Source organism: Salvia hispanica, chromosome 3 (assembly GCF_023119035.1).
Source record: "Salvia hispanica cultivar TCC Black 2014 chromosome 3, UniMelb_Shisp_WGS_1.0, whole genome shotgun sequence".
NCBI classification, from domain to species: domain Eukaryota; kingdom Viridiplantae; phylum Streptophyta; class Magnoliopsida; order Lamiales; family Lamiaceae; genus Salvia; species Salvia hispanica.
In genome coordinates, this window is record NC_062967.1 from 29457098 (window position 1) to 29475705 (window position 18608).

The 18608-nt window shown below is 33.7% G+C and overlaps 4 protein-coding genes across 7 annotated transcripts; 2 read left to right on the forward strand and 2 right to left on the reverse strand.

Moving 5' to 3' along the window:
* Positions 1-482: 482 nt before the first annotated feature.
* On the forward strand, positions 483-2054 carry LOC125214182 (NHP2-like protein 1). Its single transcript, XM_048115087.1, has 5 exons — positions 483-635; positions 719-839; positions 924-1027; positions 1584-1715; positions 1797-2054. Exons 1-5 carry the CDS (start codon positions 633-635, stop codon positions 1821-1823), a joined length of 387 nt encoding a protein of 128 aa, XP_047971044.1. The 5' UTR covers positions 483-632; the 3' UTR covers positions 1824-2054.
* Positions 2055-5137: 3083 nt separating this feature from the next.
* On the forward strand, positions 5138-6774 carry LOC125215916. The gene is made up of 5 exons (XM_048117496.1): positions 5138-5389; positions 5484-5674; positions 5964-6252; positions 6336-6413; positions 6502-6774. The coding sequence occupies exons 2-5, from the start codon at positions 5493-5495 to the stop codon at positions 6550-6552; spliced, it is 600 nt and encodes a 199-aa protein (XP_047973453.1). The 5' UTR covers positions 5138-5389; positions 5484-5492; the 3' UTR covers positions 6553-6774.
* A 1755-nt stretch (positions 6775-8529) lies between these two features.
* On the reverse strand, positions 8530-11474 carry LOC125212525. The gene is made up of 7 exons (XM_048112722.1): positions 11027-11474; positions 10567-10653; positions 10227-10484; positions 9908-10072; positions 9770-9823; positions 9543-9689; positions 8530-9062 (listed from the first exon to the last, which is right to left on the reverse strand). Exons 1-7 carry the CDS (start codon positions 11195-11197, stop codon positions 8685-8687), a joined length of 1260 nt encoding a protein of 419 aa, XP_047968679.1. The 5' UTR covers positions 11198-11474; the 3' UTR covers positions 8530-8684.
* A 3000-nt stretch (positions 11475-14474) lies between these two features.
* Positions 14475-16701, reverse strand: LOC125212526. Of its 4 annotated transcripts, none has more exons than XM_048112724.1 (5): positions 16274-16699; positions 15411-15440; positions 15293-15300; positions 15094-15195; positions 14475-14960 (listed from the first exon to the last, which is right to left on the reverse strand). In XM_048112724.1, the coding sequence occupies exons 1-4, from the start codon at positions 16596-16598 to the stop codon at positions 15157-15159; spliced, it is 402 nt and encodes a 133-aa protein (XP_047968681.1). In that variant the 5' UTR covers positions 16599-16699; the 3' UTR covers positions 14475-14960; positions 15094-15156. The 4 variants fall into 4 exon arrangements, with proteins under 4 accessions (XP_047968681.1, XP_047968683.1, XP_047968682.1 ...); XM_048112726.1 differs by having other exon boundaries at positions 15089-15195; XM_048112725.1 differs by having other exon boundaries at positions 15061-15195.
* Between the last annotated feature and the right edge of the window lie 1907 nt (positions 16702-18608).

Sequence of the window (18608 nt, forward strand, 5' to 3'; positions counted from 1 at the left end):
GTGAAATGCATAATCGAAGCCAAGAACTTTGGACATGGTCAATATTTTTTTATCATACTTCCGAGCCCAATTATAGAAAATCAAATGAAATTAAATCTATATATTTTAAAATAACCATAAAATTTGGAAGAGAGAATATGTTGACCCTATAATAAATGCTAATCACTTCTCAATAAACTAGTAATGGAGTTTTTCGAGTCGGATGGGGTCAGACAACCTCGTACTCCGCCTGAATATGTTATTGGTGTTAGACCATCACGACTATGAGGAGGTCAATCTCGTATTTAATCTGAATCTGCCATTGGATTTGCACTACCGTGAATGTTTTTCCTCTACCACTGGACACATTATATGGAGACGAGGAACCATTATTGATCCTTAAAAGAAAAGTTGAGAATAGAATTATAATAAATTTAAGAAGTTGAACAAATATGGGCTTTATACATGCATATAATAAACATGTTTGATTTGGGGCCGAGGCCCATTTCCATTATATAATCTTCTATTCTTCTTATACCCTCGCCCTAAACCCTAATTCATTTCAGCGCACTCTCAAAATTCTATTATAAATCTTTTCTGTTGAATCCTTTGCGTTCACAATCGGTGCAGTTTGAAAGCTATCCGCCATCATCATGGTATAATTCATTCATACTTTGTTTTCGGCTTCTCAATTTTGAGTTTTATGGTTGCTCAACTCGGTGTGTGTGTTTCTGTGTAGACTGCTGAAGCTGTGAATCCGAAAGCATATCCGTTGGCGGATAGCCAGCTCTCCATGACAATTCTCGATTTGGTTCAGCAAGCTGCCAATTACAAGCAGCTCAAAAAGGGTGCTAACGAAGGTAGGCTGGTTTTATACGTTTTTGTTGTTGTTTGTTACTTTTTTTGGGGATTTGGTGTTGCTTCAATGCTGAGTTGTTTTGCAGCAACAAAGACTCTCAACAGAGGGATTTCTGAGTTTGTTGTGATGGCTGCTGATACTGAGCCCCTTGAGATTCTTCTTCATCTTCCACTTCTCGCCGAAGATAAGGTATCTAGTTGTGTTGGCTTAGTAAAATGTAATTGTTCCATTATTCTGTGGAAAGATGAGATGCATTGAGTTTACTGAAGTGCAGAGCCTTTGATATATGTGTAGTTATAAAGATTAATTTTGATTTTCTTGTTTGGTTACTTTATTCTTATCTTTACACTTTTGACTTATTGGTTGATTTATACTTTTGTAGCATCATTGTTTTGGCTTGCTGGCTATATCTATGAGTTGAATCATCTGAATGTAGTAGGATATTTGTTTGCTCGTATGTTGAGCTATGCATTAAGAAGTACGCCACAATCAAAGCTTCAAAATAATTTGGAAATGTTTATCCAGTTTATGGCCAAAACAGTTTAAATTATGTGCCGAACATAATTGTAATGCGTCTGAGATTCTTTTTATTTTGCATTATGCTAGCTCTATAGTTGCTAATGATGATATTGTATCCAAAGGATGATGTATAACTGATAGTTTTGAGTGCACTTTCTTGATGTAGTTGATCATAGTAGTTTTTGGTGAATGTCTAAACACACTAATGTGCACTATATGATTGCAGAATGTGCCGTATGTGTTTGTTCCATCCAAGCAAGCTCTTGGTCGGGCGTGTGGAGTCACCAGACCAGTGATTGCCTGTTCTGTGACAAGCAACGAGGGAAGTCAGTTGAAATCTCAAATCCAGCAACTGAAGGTGATTTGTGAATACTTTTATACGAACATTTGTTGTTATTTGACAAGATATTAATTCATGTATGATTGGTTTGTGAAACAGGACGCCATCGAGAAGCTCCTGATCTGATTGTGTAAAGCCTTTTTCCAGCATGATGGGCCTCTGGAGCAACTCTGAGGCTTTGACTGAGTGAGTTCGGGATCGTCTCACTGCCGTTTTGCTTATCTCTTGGACCTGTCTGTAACCTTATTTATACTTAGTTATGTACCATTGGCACATGAGACTGATCAGAGCTTTTTTTAGTTTACTTGTTATGAGGATTGCCTTTTGATACTGAGTGAAAATTTTGCTTTGTGGATTTCTGCTATTCCTTATCTCTTTCTCTCTTTCCTTTTCAAAATTGAGAACTGGAATAAAAAACAGTTGTTTTATGGGACATGTGGTGGTTGGAATAAGATACGATTCGATTGTGTTGTTGTTTGTTACCTTGTGTCATAATCATGCTAGATAATTGCAGGTGGGCTGTCATTTGGTTTGGAACATGGTTTTTATTTACACTAAATTTAGTTGGTATTTTTTAATCCAGAAAAGCTGCCCAATTAATGAATCTCTTTTTATCACTTCACATCAATCCATTGAGTAGTTATTATAGTTTTAATTGTATCAAATGTCACTTCTATTTCTTTTTTAGTTTGTAACATGACTTTTATATGAGAGCGCCACCAACACAACGAGCATGTATGCAGCAACAGTCATTTTCATGGCCTCCATTTGAATGTATTTAGAAAAATGTGGTATATAAAAATGCACACACACAAAGGTATATGTGTGTGTCTGTGTTTAGGGGTTGTGAGGAGGAGTTTGGTGTTGGGATGAAGCTAATTGTGGGGGTTTATATACAGCTCATAAAATGGCCAGCTATGTTCATTCACATCATAAATATATTTTTTAGAATAAATAATTCTATATGTGGCATTTGTAACAAATAATAATATTTCCTCACTTATAGCTTTATTCGTTAGTCTTTTAAGAAATTTGAAAGATGAATATGCAGATCTTTAGCAATGACGTTCCAATATGTCTTTATTTGTGTGTTTATATTTATAATAATGAATAGAGACAAAATGCTATTTTTTTAAAAAGTATTAATATTCCAATTGATGAATATAATTAGGCCAAAAATGGAAGATACTAACAGCTGTTTCCACTTATTAATGCTAAAAAAACACATAACTTAAAGCTGGCGTTATACCATTGTTTTGTTCTTTTCTATTTTGCATTTTCGACTAATTTAAATTTCACTATTATTAAACAAGTAGTACTATTAGACTACATGCTTTTGCTTGTGCACCTAATCCTAGTGGCTAATGCCGCTGTTTTAATTGTCATCTTCTGTTTGAATCCGAGTAAAAATTTAGTGGTCGGTCCTCACCAAGGTGTCAATCTTATTTGGTATGCCCTACTAATAGAGATTTGACAAGTGGAAAATACATATAGTCATATTTCCAACTAGATATATAAACAATAGAAACATTAAATTATATGGAAAGTTTCATTATTGTCAAGTCAATTTATACGTAAATATACAAAAATGGTAACTTTATATTAGCACATTATTTGTTTTATTTTATTATGAAACCATGGTGATATTTCATGTATTAACTATTATCAATTAACTTTGATAAGATTAAATTTTTTAATTGGGGATCACTATTACTTTTATTATAGTAGATTCACTTTTTTATAATTTTAAATGTTATTTATGGAATTTTTGTTTATGGAATTTTTTGATTGTATATTGAAAAGGATAAAAATGTACTAGTATAAATTTTTAGATCATCTTATTATTATTTAACTATTTTTATAATTTAACATAGCATTTGTATATAATATTCATACAATCAATGTGCAAGGAAAATATTAAACAAAAACTACATTATATAATTAGTCATATAATTAATTTAATTTATACACTTCATAATAATAAGATGATCTAGAAAACTACATTATATAATTAGTCATATAATTAATTTAATTTATACCCTTCATAATAATAAGATGATCTAAAAAACTAATATTAGTACAATAAGATGATCTAAAAAACTAATATTAGTACATTTTATCCTTTTCAATATACCATCAAAAAGTTCCATAAACAAAAATTCCATAAATAACATTTAAATTTAAAATTATAAAAAACTAAAACTATATAATAAAAGTGATAGTGATCCCCAATTAAAAATTTTAATCTTATCAAAGTTAATTGATAATAGTTAATACATGAAATATCACCATGGTTTCATATTAAAATAAAACAAATAATTTTCTGATATAAAGTTACCATTTTTGTATACCATTTTTGTATATTTACATATTAATTGACTTGACAATAATTGTGATGATGATTAATTATTTAAATAAATAGAATAAAGAATATCTCTTTTTTCATATGTAGTGGAGTATTTATTATATACGGAATTTGAAGAAACTTCTATATAATTTAATGTTTCCATTGTTTATATATCTAGTTGGAAACATGACTATATGTATTTTCTACTTGTTAAATCTCTATTAGTAGGCATACCAAATAGGATTGACACCTTGGTGAGGATTGACCATTAAATTTTACTTGTTTGAATCCACATTGATTAATTTATTTATTTTTAAATGTTTTTCCTTTTTAGTATAATGTCAGTAACATTCATTTTCACTTACTTCTTTCATCGTTTAAAATACAGTAATTTATTTATAATTTTGATATGTTTACAAAAATTAGTTTTCCTTAATCTATCAACCTATTTATCATTTCTACGCATGATTCACAATTTTCTCCACTCAAGAATACATGTTTAATACTTCCTTTATTCCACTGAAAATGAATCAATTTTTTTTATTTGTCCCAACTAAAATAACACATTATTAAAACTATATATATATTTATCTTTGTTTATTCTCCCTCATTTACTCTACTTTCTCCACTGAACACATAAAATAAACCTGTATAAAATGAGAGTAATAATTACTAGTAATACTTACTTTTATTTCTCTTTGTTCTATATTCAAAGTTACATACTTCCTATATCGATTCCCCGTATTATTTTACACGAGTTTAGTAAATTTATTCAGGCCCAAATAATATGGGCCTTTGTTTAGAATCCAACACAGAAAAGCGTGACCCATATCTGCTAAAAGTGACGTGGCAATTTGGAGGGAAAGCTCATCCTACCGTCCATTTAATGCCCAAAATGAAAATTGCAAAATTCAAACATTTTTTTTCTTGCAACAAAAGCCCCACAAATAAAAAATACTCCATAACCTAGTAGTAATCTAGTAATTAATCTTTTAAAATAAACACACAGAAACAGTAAAATAATGAATTAAAACAGAATTTAGTCATGATAAACTCAAAATTAATTGTAGCTAGGCATAATTGACCTTTTTCTTTATTTCTTCTGTAATTCAATTTTTCGCCTTTTGTTGAGGCTCTGCTCTCTTTGAACACAAACTCCCCTCATTCATTCAGTCCCTCCGTCTCTCTCTAGACTTGTATACGCTGCTGAAACAGATATACTATATTGCACTGTTTTTTCCTGCATGGGAATGAGATTTTGGTGATTGTATTTGTACCATTGTTAGATTTGGGGAAAAATTGCTACTTTTGAACAATCTTTGAATAGCTGCCGGCAGATCTTGAGGTGGGTTTGACTTTTGCAGCCACATTTTGTTTGATTATGCGCACTTCTTGTGTTTTTAAGTCAAGATCTCAATTCAACTTTTTTTTTTTTGCAGCATTTGGATATGGATAAGCTGCAGTGGGGGAAGAGGAAGAGGATGAGGTGTGTGAAAGTTAAGGACTCGCCTTTGAGCGGAAAATCAGACAGCGGCGGCGCTGTGGTGAAGAAGAAAATCACTTCTAGAGTTGTGGATAATAATTGCAGTAAAGATGGGAGTGTTCTTCCATCCCCACATCGTTCAACCAGGTAAAAATTCAATCTTTACATTTTTTTTGAGGTTTTTTCTTTGAGTTTGTGATTTTTTGTTCTAGGCCCTTTGATAATTGTTTTGTTATTGATGCTGTGATATTGTGGGATGAATTGGTCATTGAGAATTTATGGATTTGGGCTGTGGTTCTTGAATCTTTCTTTCTATCAAGTAGAATTGCTTAGGTGTTGATGGTCTAGTTGAAATAAGAAGTATCTAGCCTTTTTCTACATAGTTTTGTGAAAGTGGAGTGATCATTTTTTTCATACTTGGTGAATCTGTTTAAAGGGACTTAGGTGTGAGTCGATCTATAGCAAATGAGACCCGAAAAGCTTTGGCATCCCTTTCGCCCGAGAAGGAAGACAGATACTACACAACGAGGGGGTCTGGTGGATTTGATGATGCTACCAAGGCATTGTTTGTGGATCCAAAGGAGGAAAACAGGAAAGTCGTTTGGCCAAAGCTGCTGATTGCACTGTCGAGTAAAGAGAAGGAGGAAGATTTTATGGCGATGAAGGGTTGCAAACCGCCTCAAAGGCCCAAGAAAAGGGCCAAGTTGATCCAAAGAACCATTTTAGTGAGTCTTTGTCTTTACTTCCTTCCATGCTTGATAGCGGCATTTCTTGAAATTATAACATCGTCCCATTGTTTTTCTTGTAGTTGGTGAGCCCGGGAGCGTGGTTAACTGACTTGTGCCAGGAGAGGTATGAAGTGAGAGAGAAGAAGACTTCTAAGAAGGTATTTGAAACCGTTTTGTATGCGTGCTTAATTTTCTAAGTCATTTTTTAAAGTACTCCATGATGAATTGGGATTTGATTTATTGCAGAAACCAAGAGGTTTGAAAGCTATGGGAACTGTGGAGAGTGATTCAGAGTAAGGTTATTTTTGGCTTAATTTTTTTGAGAATGCCGACAGATCAAAAGCCAGATGATATAGATGAATGTAAGGTTTTGGTAGGGAAGAAGATGAAAAAGGCTTCACCACATTTTGTGTAACGCCTACACGCTTTGTTGTGGCGATTGTATCTCTACTTGTACTGCTCACACGAGCAAGACGACAACATCTTATTTTTGGTATAAATTTTACACTTTATTGCTCATTAATCGTATTTGTGGCATATGGCGTAGTTGGTGAAGTGATGATCTCATAGATTTTCTAACATCTAACCCATTATAAATAAAAAGGGCTGGAATGTGGGGAAGGTTTGTAGATTTGATGAGTAATTAGCATTGTTGTAAGATTTATTCTTTCAACAAATTTGGAAAATGGTGAGACCTGCAGCTAATGTAAAGTCTCTTCCTTTGGTTTCATTCACACAAGCTAAGTTTGAAGCTTAGTTCGTGCACGGGCACGTAAAGAAGAAAAACATTTTTAGTTATGAGATCGTTATTCTATCAACTAGTTCGTTGAGCAAAGTAGACTGAAGAAGAAGATCGTTATTCTATCAACTACTGTATAAATTATCATTGTATACAAAGATTATATTTTGGTAAACTTAGATAAATTTACTCCTAACATTATCTTTTCATATAGGAGTAGATTGTTATTGAATTTAGATTAGGCCCAATTTCAGTTTAAATAATACTACTTGTAGTAAAGTACTTATAGTATTTTGGTACAGAAACATGTTAGCTTCTGGATTCTTCTATGTATTTATAGCAGCCTATCTTCCAAAGGCCCATTTCTCATATTGGGTTAGGCTCACTTATTATGATTTATTTGCAGTGATTTTGTAACTTTGTAACGTACTATATAATTAAAATTTGAAGGGAAACATAACTATAAAAGAAATATCCATATATAAGGGAAACTATATGATATTAAAGAAATATCCATATATAAGGGAAACTATATGATATTGTCCCAAGTCCTTTCCAAAAATGTAACTTACCTATATTTCTCAACTAAACAGTGTAACATAAATGTCTCGACTCGCATTTCTCAATCTCTAAAAAAAAAACAATGTGTTCGATAATATTACACACATAGATGTTGTAATTTGTAGGAAGACAATAAAAAATAAAAGGGTTTCAATAAAGTTGAGGCTTTGTTGATATAGACATATAATGCATAAGAGAGGGTGTAAGTTTAATGGTCAGTTGGTAGAGTGACGATCTCATGACTGAAATATAGAGTAGTATATCTTTATTTAAACCAAATAATATTACAAACAAACATATGATTTTAAAAGGCGCATTTTCACAATAATACACACTCAATGATAAAATGTCATCTTTGCTCAAATACATAGTATATAAGATTCATCCTTCACCACTCAAATTAAAAAAGAAAAGTGTTACACACCCACTCTCATGACCTAAGCCAAGGACTATATACAAAAACTTATGTTAACAAGTTTTATTTCACCAATATTACTTTCATACTATATGATAGCATATGAAAGTGAAATGCACTCTTTACAGAAAGACAATGCACCAAGAATCCCAAAACTCACAAAAGTAGTGTACATTTTTTCTTATCAAATCCCTCACATGGAGATCTCGTCCACACTACCTTAAATGCCCTTTTAAAAATTATCAAATTCATAGTGGGTTCTGCAAAAATTTGATAAATTCAAAAATTTGAGACCCCACCGACATTTAGTCCCAATGTGACATGTCCAACCCCAAAAATAAAAAAAGTGAAAACAAGGCAATATAAATATATAATAGTACAAGTATGGCCTATCAAGAATCCCATCACACTGATCACAGCCTCTCAAGATCAACGTGTGACATGTTTGGTAAGAAAAGGACTGCTTTTCCCTCTCTTCACTTCACATGGGAATTTGTCATTGCTTAATGGTTTCTCAAGAAATGTTGTTTTCATGGCAAGAAAGAAAGCTCCATTCAACTGATTAATGGACAACATTTTCATGAAAAGAAAAAGGGTCAAAAATTCCCTGCTACATAGGTTACATTTACTGAGCAAACCTAACAAAACTAGAAAAATAAGTTGTTACATAGATTTTGATTATACAGATTGTGACTGATTCTCAGTCAAATTTGTTCAAGGGCAGTTGGGGTTCCTGCCTGGGCCTCCATAGTAGAAGTAATGGCCCCAATCCTCATTGTTGCCTGTCTGAACATCATAGCAGTTGGATTGCTCAGTGAAGGTGCCTAGTTCTTTGGGGGATTTAAGGTTGTTGGTGCTGTCCACAACATGTATGTTCCTGAAGTAGCTTGCTTTGCCAAACCCTTCTTCTGGGAAGCGCCCGCTGCCCATTTGGGTCGCGGTGTGCTGCCCGTCTGGCTCAGAGTTCACCACCTCCCCGCCCCACTCGATCATGGAAGCACTGTCTGCTAGGTAGGAGAACAAGAAGGACGGCCAGTATCCTAGCACGTAGTCATTCCCAAACTGCATCCACCAGTGTCCCTCTTTCGGATCCTGTAGTAGAAATCAAGAACATCAAGCCTCATTGCAAGAATGAGTCTTTGTATAATGCAACTTGGTAAATCTGGATTAAAGAAACTTGCATGATTCTAAGCATCTTTTAGTGCTCATGCTTTTTCATAAAGTAGGTGTTATTATATTATACAAAGGTCACAACTTTATAGAAGAGAGATAATTATGATTAAATTATGTCAGTGGGCATCACATAAGTAAGCAAAGGCAGCAGTGTTGGAGTGAATTTGAATTCTGCCTTCCAAACAAGACCAATGTCCTTCTTTCGGATCCTAGAACGTCGTAGAAATCAAGAATATCAAGTATCATTGCAATAATCTTTGCATAATGCAGCTTAGTAAATCCAGGTTAATGAAACTTGCAAGATTCTAAGCATCTTTTAGTGACCATGCTTTTTAAAAAGAGGGTGTTTATAAAAGTGAGATGATTGTGATTAAACTATGGAGTGAATTTGGATTCTACCTTCCAAACAAGAATGCTAATATCATACTGTGAATTCCTGAATGCTGAAACTGGAGAGATGCTGGCCCCCATTGCTATCTCGCTGTTGACTTGAATGAAGCCTGAGCATAGAAGGTTGTAGCAGCCCGTTGCTTGATATGCATCGCTCTGCATTTAAAAACTCAACCTTTACATAACAATTGTGCTATAATCATTCTTGATATACAGAGAGAAATGTGCGAGCTTACTGTCCAGTAAGTGAAAAGCCTCGTGTTGTTGTCACCGTAGAGATCAGGGCTGACCTGAAACACCAACGTGTAAATCAGTTAAAACCACCATGTACTAACATGTTATGATTCTATGTGATTCTTGCAAGTTTTTCGAACCTGCCAACCAGCTTCAATGCTGTTGAGATCTTCACCAAAAGAACCTCCCAACACCCAAATCTGAGACAAGCTGAACTCATTAGGCTGCTGAATCTTAGGCTCCCACACATTGATCGTTGCCTTTGCACCGTAATACTTGTCTCCTTCAACATACGCTATCGCGTGCTGGTCACAAAATTTAAACACAGCGGATTACTCTCCAAAACGAGAACCAGCCCATTAAAATGCAACACATGACTTCACAAAAAGAGAAGTGAATCCATCAAAAAACAACACACAAGATATCAAGATTGAATCTTTATAAGTTCTTCCCAGCTACCTGATGACCGCTTTGGTTGATGAGGTCAGGATCAGCAGACCTCGGCTTGGGAATGCTTCTGTGCTTTTTCTTTCCATATCTCTTAACAGAGCTTGCCCTCAACACATCCTCTTCCTTTGTTCTTCTAATCGGGATCGAGCCCTCGGAGCATTTTCCATTCATATGAAACAGCTGAGTCATACGATTGCTCTTCTCTTTAGGACCTTTGGACACCTTGTTGTCATCAAAGAGCCCTTCTGGATGGTAACTAGGCCTTGTCTGAAAGAAAAAACAAAGAATCATGTACACTGTTTTAGTACTACCAAGAGTATGTACTAGGAGTAGTATTTTGCAGCAGAACCTGAATTTTGTGGTCTTTGAGAAAGGGATGATCAAATGCTGGCTGTTGAGAGATGGGGACACAGTCAATGATATCACCATCTGGGCTCTGTTCAATCACAATATCTTCAGCAAATGGCAATCACAACAATAATATAATATCGAGTATTACAAAAAGAAATACTAGAATCTCATATTAAGCTAAAGTAGCCTGAGAGAGAGAGAGAGAGGAGATAACAGAAAAGATTGAACGACATAAACTCATTAATGGCACAAACCAGTGAAGGCCCATCAACATTTATCAACTGGTGATGAATTTGAGATGGAAAACAAAAATTATCATTCTGAAAAGTTATCAAGATGGAATACTGCTGTAAAACTCATTAAGTAATTCTACATACACACTGAAGAAGAAGAAAAACTGAAGTTCCATTTTCTGCCAGCAAAAAGATTAAGTAAAAATAAAGTTGATTCACAGTTACCTTAATGGTCTTAATGGGAGATTTATTCAGCCTTTTCAAATGCTTCTCAACCTGAAGCTTCTGCCTCGAGACAGAAGGCCTCGCGGCGCAAGATAGCGAGATCAGGACAGCTAAGCACACCAAGAACAACGCCATTCTCCGATGCCCATTCCTATAATGCGCACCCTCCATCTCAGCTATCGACCAACCCACCAAAACCCAGATGGAAAAGCTCAAAAAGACTCAATCTTTTCGCAAGGGTCAGCCAAAGATTCGATGTCACCGGCCCTCCATCACTGTTACAAACAGAAAAAAAAGGAAAGAAAGTGGAGAAATGTAGCTTCTGCTTATCCTACGCACCCCCCCTTTCGCCCTCAACTTTCTCTGCTGAGAGCAACCCTTCCTCTTCTCCCCCTCTCCCCCCAAGTCTCTCTCACTTTATGTTTTCTCCCTTTCTCTCTCTCCTCTTCAATGGAGTTCTTCGAAAAATCCAATTCAACTGCAGAGATGTCTGTGTTTTTATTCGAGATTTTTATAAGGGATTAATTTTCTTTTTCATTTTGGCCTTTTTTATCCTCTGAATTTCCATTTTTGCCCCTTGAATTTGAAATTTGGTAGTGTTTATTTTACTAATTACACTCATTTTTTATTTCTAATTTACCACGCACGTAGATATTAATTAAAAGTAATTTAGAAGATTTAAATGATGCGTATTTAAGTAATTCACTTAACTGTTTATATATTATTTATGTAGAGTTTATTGATTAGATTTTGAAAAAAAAAAGTGATTAAACTTCATTGATTTGTGGCATTTAATGAAAATTTTATTTAATAATTTTTGCCCAATTTTGATTTTATTGTATAAAGATTACCATTCTCATTTTGCTTTAAAGAGATAAGATCAAGCTACTAAGCTAGGTTGTTGGCCTTTGCTTGGAAGATAAATAATGAGTAACATGAAGTAGGTTATGATTCCATTAATATATATTGGTGCCTTAAAATTATTAAATGAATTATAGAGTTAACTTAACCTTAGGGCAATGATTAAATACAAGATTCAAGAAATTAACTATGACTTTCTTATCGTAGTCTCAATATAAATATACATATAACTGTAGTAAAATAAATTATTTTTTATATTTAATTCACATTCAACAGTATTGTGATTTTGACCCATCAATAATGCAATTCCTCATCAATGTATTTCATATTCACGTGATATGTTCTTATTCACTTGTTCGTATACACAACACGTGGGTTCTATTTCATAATTTTATTACTCCATTTCATGACAATATTTTCTGTAAATAAAATAAATATTTACAAAAAATACCAACCCTTTTGTTCCTGACTTTCATACAAAATAAATTGACGTAACGCTTCTGGGACCGAATACATAAATAAAACAATAAAATTTATATTTATATTAAATAAATAAAACAAAAAATAGATTTTTACTGTGCTACTTTTTTTATTTGTAAATTTTAAGTAGAGTAAATTTTGTGCTGGACAGCTGAGAGACAAGGGTCAACATTAATGTGTTATTACTCTAGTAAATAGTAATCCTAATATTTGGTCACAGCTACATTTTCCAAAATATATATTATGATTAAATTACTATGGAGAATTAATTCGGCATTTAATCTCAACTTAGTCATAAACTTGGACAATTCCCTTGTCAAACGTAGCTAGTCTAGATTTGCTATAAATTTGATATAATAAGGAATATGTGAATTTTATGTATATTCAATTACTAAATGTTACTGTAAATGATATTTTTTGGACAATACTAGTACTTATTAATTAATTTTGACATAATAGAGAGTTTGAATAAGAGGTAAAACCGGGCCCGAACGTCAGCTTTTGGGCCTAGCCCGCCCACCCGTGAGCCCGTACTGTACTCACTGGACCCTACCGCAGAGTTCAATCAGAATCCTATGGACCTATTCCAAATCTAATTCAATTTTGTTATTATTGCTAGTATTTAATTTGTTTATATTTGATACAAATTTTATGGTCATAGAAATTTCTTTAAGTAGTATGTAGTCGTACTTTGAAATGAAAAAAATAGGATTATTTTAATCTATTGTATTCAATATTTAATAAAAAATCAATAAAATTTCTCTATAATCTACTTTTAGTAGTTCAGTAGTGATGCGATGTCAGGGAAGTATGAAGACATTTTGCCTAGAATTTATCACATACATAATTTTGTTTGTATAATTTGCAAATAATTCCAAAAAATAATCCGCATGGCTTTCTTAAAATAATCAAAATACAAGTTTATTGGATTCCTAATCCTAGTATCTGATACAGACAAATCACAATTCTTGAAAACTCCCCTCTTTCTTGTTTCATGTCACTCTAAATCGTGATTTAATAATAATTATAAATATAAATAGGGATACTTCAAAACATCGATATTCTAAATCTCCAATACTGATAAAAATGTTGGATTTTCGAACGCAATTAATGAGATGTTTGGATTTTTAACCACACAGTATATCGACACTGACTATTATCGTTTTATTATTTTTATTTTTATATAAAAAAAAAGTAAAAAATAACGAGTCACAGTAGGCACTTGATTATATTTGGTCCATTTTTTAATTGGTCCCAAATTTTGTATCTTTCGAATAATAGTTCACTTTAATACAAATTGACAAATTTCAGGAACGTGATACAAAAAATTATGTAACAATCAAAATCACATCATATTTTGTGATAGCAACTGTGCAGGGGCTGTTTTCTTACAACTGCGGCTTATTAAACGAAAATCAATAATAATTCTTTATTTATTCACGGTAATAATTCATACTGTCAACCTATTAATTACTGTGTGTTTATTTAGAATGAGGAATATAATGAGCAATGATAACACAGACTGTATATTTTAGTGAAAATTGGAAAGTTAGGTTCCACTTTTTATTAGACTAATATTCTCCGTGATTTTCTTCTCCATGATTGATGCCATGCAAAAAAGAAAAATTATTATAAATATTAGTATCAAATTTCATCCCTTTAACCACCACTTTTCTCCATGATTGTGGCCTTTTTTCTTTTGAAAATGCAAGCGAATCAAATCATTAAAATTTAACCACTTTTCCAAATTCTTTCCAATCAATGATGGTGGCTCGCTCTATATTATTTAGTAGAATTAACAGATTATATAGTAAAGTGGAAATTGATTATCATTTATTTGTTAGGTAATTTTAAAAAGGACGTGGGTCCCAAGATTTATATTTAGAGAAATTTTATCTAGTCCAAAAGTAGTTATGGCTTTAGCACTGAAAGATGTCTCAAATTTTATTTATTTAGATATAAAGATTACTATATACAAATACATGGAGGGCAAAAGGCAGAAAGACATAAAAAAGCTAAAAAACTTTATAGTTTTAACACGCAAAATTAGCAATTCTTTCTAAAACATTAATGAATGAAAAAGTAGTTATGGCTCCAACACTAAAGATGTCTTAAAATTTCTTTTATTTGAGATATAAAAATTATATATTTCAAACAAATACATGAAGAGCAAAAGACATCAAAAAGCTAAAAACTTTATATTTTTAACACACTTGAAAAATAGCTAAAACATTAATGAATGAAAAATATATATATTGACAATATTGGAAATGGTGTGGAGCAATATGCTCGTTTTAAAGGCATTTGGCTACCTCTTCATGAGGTGCCAAAAATAATAGTGCATTGTGGGATATGCGCTCCACAATGCTCGACTTCATTTCGATGACTAAGGACATCCGACAGTGTAGACACCTTATTCTTCAATGCAAGGCGAAGAATGCCCGTTGTTCAATTTTTATGCTCCCCTCGTACCACCCTCGGCTCCGGCTTGCTTTGACTCGAGCCGGTGGCCAGAGGTCCACGTGTGAATGTGTCTCAGGCCAGTTGACCTTGGTAGATTTGCAAGTTCATTTTATGTTTTCTTTCACAAGTCCTGAAATTTTCCATGGAATATTATAAACAAATAGTTATTTTATAATGTAAATTTCCATCCATCATAACTACATACAACACAACATCAAACAAACTTATACTTGGAAACATAAATTTGATGATACGGACTCTACCACACAAGTTGAAGCTGGCTTTCTCCCAACACAGTAGACTAATGGGGAAGTTTGTTTTCTGCCTTAGCATCTGTCGTTCCCAGCTCGTTCAAGACACACACGCTTGTGAAGCGCGATCAAGCATGATATGTTTACATGGCAAGTTTAGGAAATCAAAATAAACAAGTCCTTGTGTTAACATGATGGGGCTAGAATGTACCTGGCCTGCTGCAGCCATAAACCAAAGGATGCGAGCATAGCCCATCCGCTGATGTTAGAAGTAGCAACGATGGGATGGAACAAACAAACAAGAGAGGCGAAGAGAGACTATACCATACCAGATAGAAAGAGCATGACATAACTGATCTCTGCATTTCCCATGTTTCCAACCAGAGGAGTGAGTTATAAGTAACAGAATTCAAGACCACCAATGCAAAAACGAAGCAACGAGAATATATTGAAATATGTCGGAAATTCTAGAAAAGCATGACATAATTGATCCAACCATATCATCAACACCAGAAGCAGATGATACAGCATAAACTCTCATCTTGAATTCCTCAAATCAAAAATCAATTTCCTGAAACTAGTGTGAAAAGAATTATCAAACCAAACATGTCTGCTATGAACATCAATCTACTCTTTACAAGAGCACTACCTCAAACCTCCCATCATCAAAACAGTGGTGGCATCGTGTGTGAATTCTCTTCCATTCTTAACAATGGATTCTATATTGTTCCTTTTGAGAAGAACATTGTAAAACAACCATTGTTTACCATAGATGTGAACAAATGCTTAGCCTCCTCTGTCTGCCCTTCTTTCCAAGTTGAAACTTTTTTATCTTAGTCATTTACAGGAGCATTTCGTCGAACAGATGAAAGGCAATACTAAACAGTGAGTGAAGCAATGACAGAAATGAAGAATTGGAGTTACTTTGTTGTTGGATGAAAAATACTATTGATTTAAATCTAAATTCCCTTCATACTCACAAAATAATTAGCTGAAAGCTTCAAAAAGTCCACTCTCAATCTATTAGTTTTTGAGTTCACTAGTTAGATTCATGATAAAATTTCCCCAAAAAGGGGGAAAAAACGAAATTAAAAAAAAAGGGGGGAAAAGTGCAAAACACAACCAATTTACAAGATGTGTAATCTAGTGTAGTCTAGTCTAATCTAATCAGAATTGGAAGAAGAGTTGTAACCGGCAGTGTTTTGGTTGTTGCAGTAAAGGCAGTAGTGATAGTCGTGATTTCCGGAAGAAGAGGGTCCGGCGGCGTCGGCGTCATCGTAATCGGAATCATCGTCGCTGGTGTAGGAAGCCTCGTAGTGGTGGCGGTGGGGGTAGGGAGAGACGCAGAGGTAGGTCCAGACGTAGAGAGCCCAGCGCCCGAGCTGCTGCAGAGGGAAACACACCACCAAATCGACCATCTCATCGCTGCTAATCCGCTCCGGCAAACACGCCAGCTGCTGCCACACCTCCGCCGATCTGGTCGCCGTTGAAATTAACAACACGCTGTTGAAAGGCATCTCTCTCAACTCTCTCTCTACATGTGTCTAGATTTGAGGTGATCTTTCTGCTGAAGATCATTTCTTATGACTTGTTTGTTTGGACTTTGGAAAATGAACATCAATCCAATCATGGAGTTTGATGGTGGCCAATTATTCAATTAATAATTGGGCCTCCAAACATTAGTTGCCCATTCATTATAATTATGTGTATAATCATGAATATTATAAGAAGAAGATGCATGTAACCACAAACATTCCAACCTCATATAAATATAATATATACTCCCTCTGTCCCTAAGTCACTTATTTTTTGCAATCGTTTTACAAAAATCTTAATAAATAGTTAAAATAGAGAAAATTAAGTAAGAGAAAGAATAATGTAAATAAGACTCTTCCCTACAGTATTCTCTCTTACTTAATTTTTTCTTTATTCTAACTATTTATTAAATTTTTTGTAACATGAGTGTAAAAAAAAATGACTCAAGTAAAATGGAAAAAAAAATGACTCAAGTAAAATGGAACGAAGAAAGTATGGTAATGGAAATAAATGAGAAAGGTCGTTTACCAAGCCCAATTCTAGGCTTGTGCTTGTTGCTTTGGGCCAAGTATTACTTGTCGAATAAGTGACATCATTAAGGAAAAAAGTTGAAAAAATCATATAATTATTTCTTCTTTATACTAATATACTCTTCCCACATTCCATTTTAACTGGAACATTTTTATTCTAATATGAAATTTTATATAATGTTATTTTATGAATTAAATGAAAAGAATAAAGTATGAGAGAAAAATAAAATAAAAAAGTAATGTTTCTATTTTGAAAAATATACTACTCCAAAAGAAAGATAGTACTCCTAGTAAAATGTTTTGGCCCAAATCCACAATCCAAAGTTTTGCTGCCTTTGCCTGATAAATATCAAGGCCTCACAGACATAGATAAGTGCTATCGCCAAAGGTAAAACTATCTCTTTCTTCCCTGTCATTATGTTTGTACGCTCACATATCATGGTATTCTGACCAAAATGTTTTCCTTCATGTCAGCATGCCATGTATGATGTAGTTACAAAGTACTATCTCGGAATAATGCCATGTTTCCCTTATTATTCTTTTACGTGCTGTCATCTCTTATTTGTATAGCCTACAGTGTAACAAGCTGCTAATAGTTGCTGCTGAGTTCTTGCTTATGGATACTCCCTTCTGGTTTCTTTTCTTGTAGGTATGTCGATATGATTGTCAATCCTGATGTATTTAGGGTTCAGTAATTAAAATTATATTACTAGGGTCAATAATTGATCTGTAATTCTTTATTTGGATGTAGTCAAATGCAAACGCTATGTATTGTACAAACTCTCAATTGTGATCTGAATAATTAGAATGTGATCTGTCTAGATGACAAAATAACATCAGCATAAAATGTCAACACAATAGGGTTGACGCTGTGTTCACAATGTGTTGACATCTGAATCTTAAAATTTTAGAATGTGTTGATATTGTAATGAAACTGAGTTGATGAGTTTAGAGTTTGTACAATATAGTCCATCCGTCCCTGAAAATTTATCACATATTTCCTTTTTCATCCGTCCCTAAAAATTTGTCACCTTTCACTTTTACCAGGAGTGGACCTCATATTCCACTAACTTATTCTCACTCACATTTTATTATAAAACTAATATATAAAAATAGGACTCACATGCCACCAACTTTTTCAACTCACTTTCTATTACATTTCTTAAAACCCGTGCCGGGTCAAATGGTGACAAATTATGGGAGACGAAGGGATTGATAACTCCAATTCTTTTTCAGTGTCTAACTTTGTTTTGTAGGTTAATGAGATACACTCAAAGATTTGTATACATATATAATATTTATAGCAAAATGCAAATTGTTGAGGGGCAAGAGCCCCTTCATGAATCTCTCTCAGTGTGATGTAATGAAAACATGTGCGATGTGAGGCTGTGGCATGGTGATAACTCCAATTCTTTTTCAGTGTCTAACTTTGTTTTGTAGGTTAATGAGATACACTCAATT

Bases quoted from the DNA above. Each gene is read 5' to 3' on its own strand.
- LOC125215916 (XM_048117496.1), top strand. From the start codon at position 5,493: ATGGATAAGCTGCAGTGGGGGAAGAGGAAGAGGATGAGGTGTGTGAAA. The intron at 5,675-5,963 runs GTAAAAATTCAA...ATCTGTTTAAAG, and splicing joins TCCCCACATCGTTCAACCAG to GGACTTAGGTGTGAGTCGAT. The intron at 6,253-6,335 runs GTGAGTCTTTGT...TTTTTCTTGTAG, and splicing joins TGATCCAAAGAACCATTTTA to TTGGTGAGCCCGGGAGCGTG.
- LOC125212525 (XM_048112722.1), bottom strand. From the start codon at position 11,197: ATGGAGGGTGCGCATTATAGGAATGGGCATCGGAGAATGGCGTTGTTC. The intron at 10,073-10,226 runs GTAGCTGGGAAG...TTTTGTGACCAG, and splicing joins TCAACCAAAGCGGTCATCAG to CACGCGATAGCGTATGTTGA. The intron at 9,824-9,907 runs GTTCGAAAAACT...TTGGTGTTTCAG, and splicing joins GCATTGAAGCTGGTTGGCAG to GTCAGCCCTGATCTCTACGG.
- LOC125214182 (XM_048115087.1), top strand. The intron at 840-923 runs GTAGGCTGGTTT...GTTGTTTTGCAG, and splicing joins CAAAAAGGGTGCTAACGAAG to CAACAAAGACTCTCAACAGA. The intron at 1,716-1,796 runs GTGATTTGTGAA...TTTGTGAAACAG, and splicing joins CTCAAATCCAGCAACTGAAG to GACGCCATCGAGAAGCTCCT.
- LOC125212526 (XM_048112723.1), bottom strand. From the start codon at position 16,598: ATGCCTTTCAACAGCGTGTTGTTAATTTCAACGGCGACCAGATCGGCG. The intron at 15,441-16,273 runs GTTACAACTCTT...TGGGAAATGCAG, and splicing joins CAACAACCAAAACACTGCCG to AGATCAGTTATGTCATGCTC. The intron at 15,301-15,410 runs GTATGGTATAGT...TTATGGCTGCAG, and splicing joins TGTCATGCTCTTTCTATCTG to CAGGCCAGGTACATTCTAGC.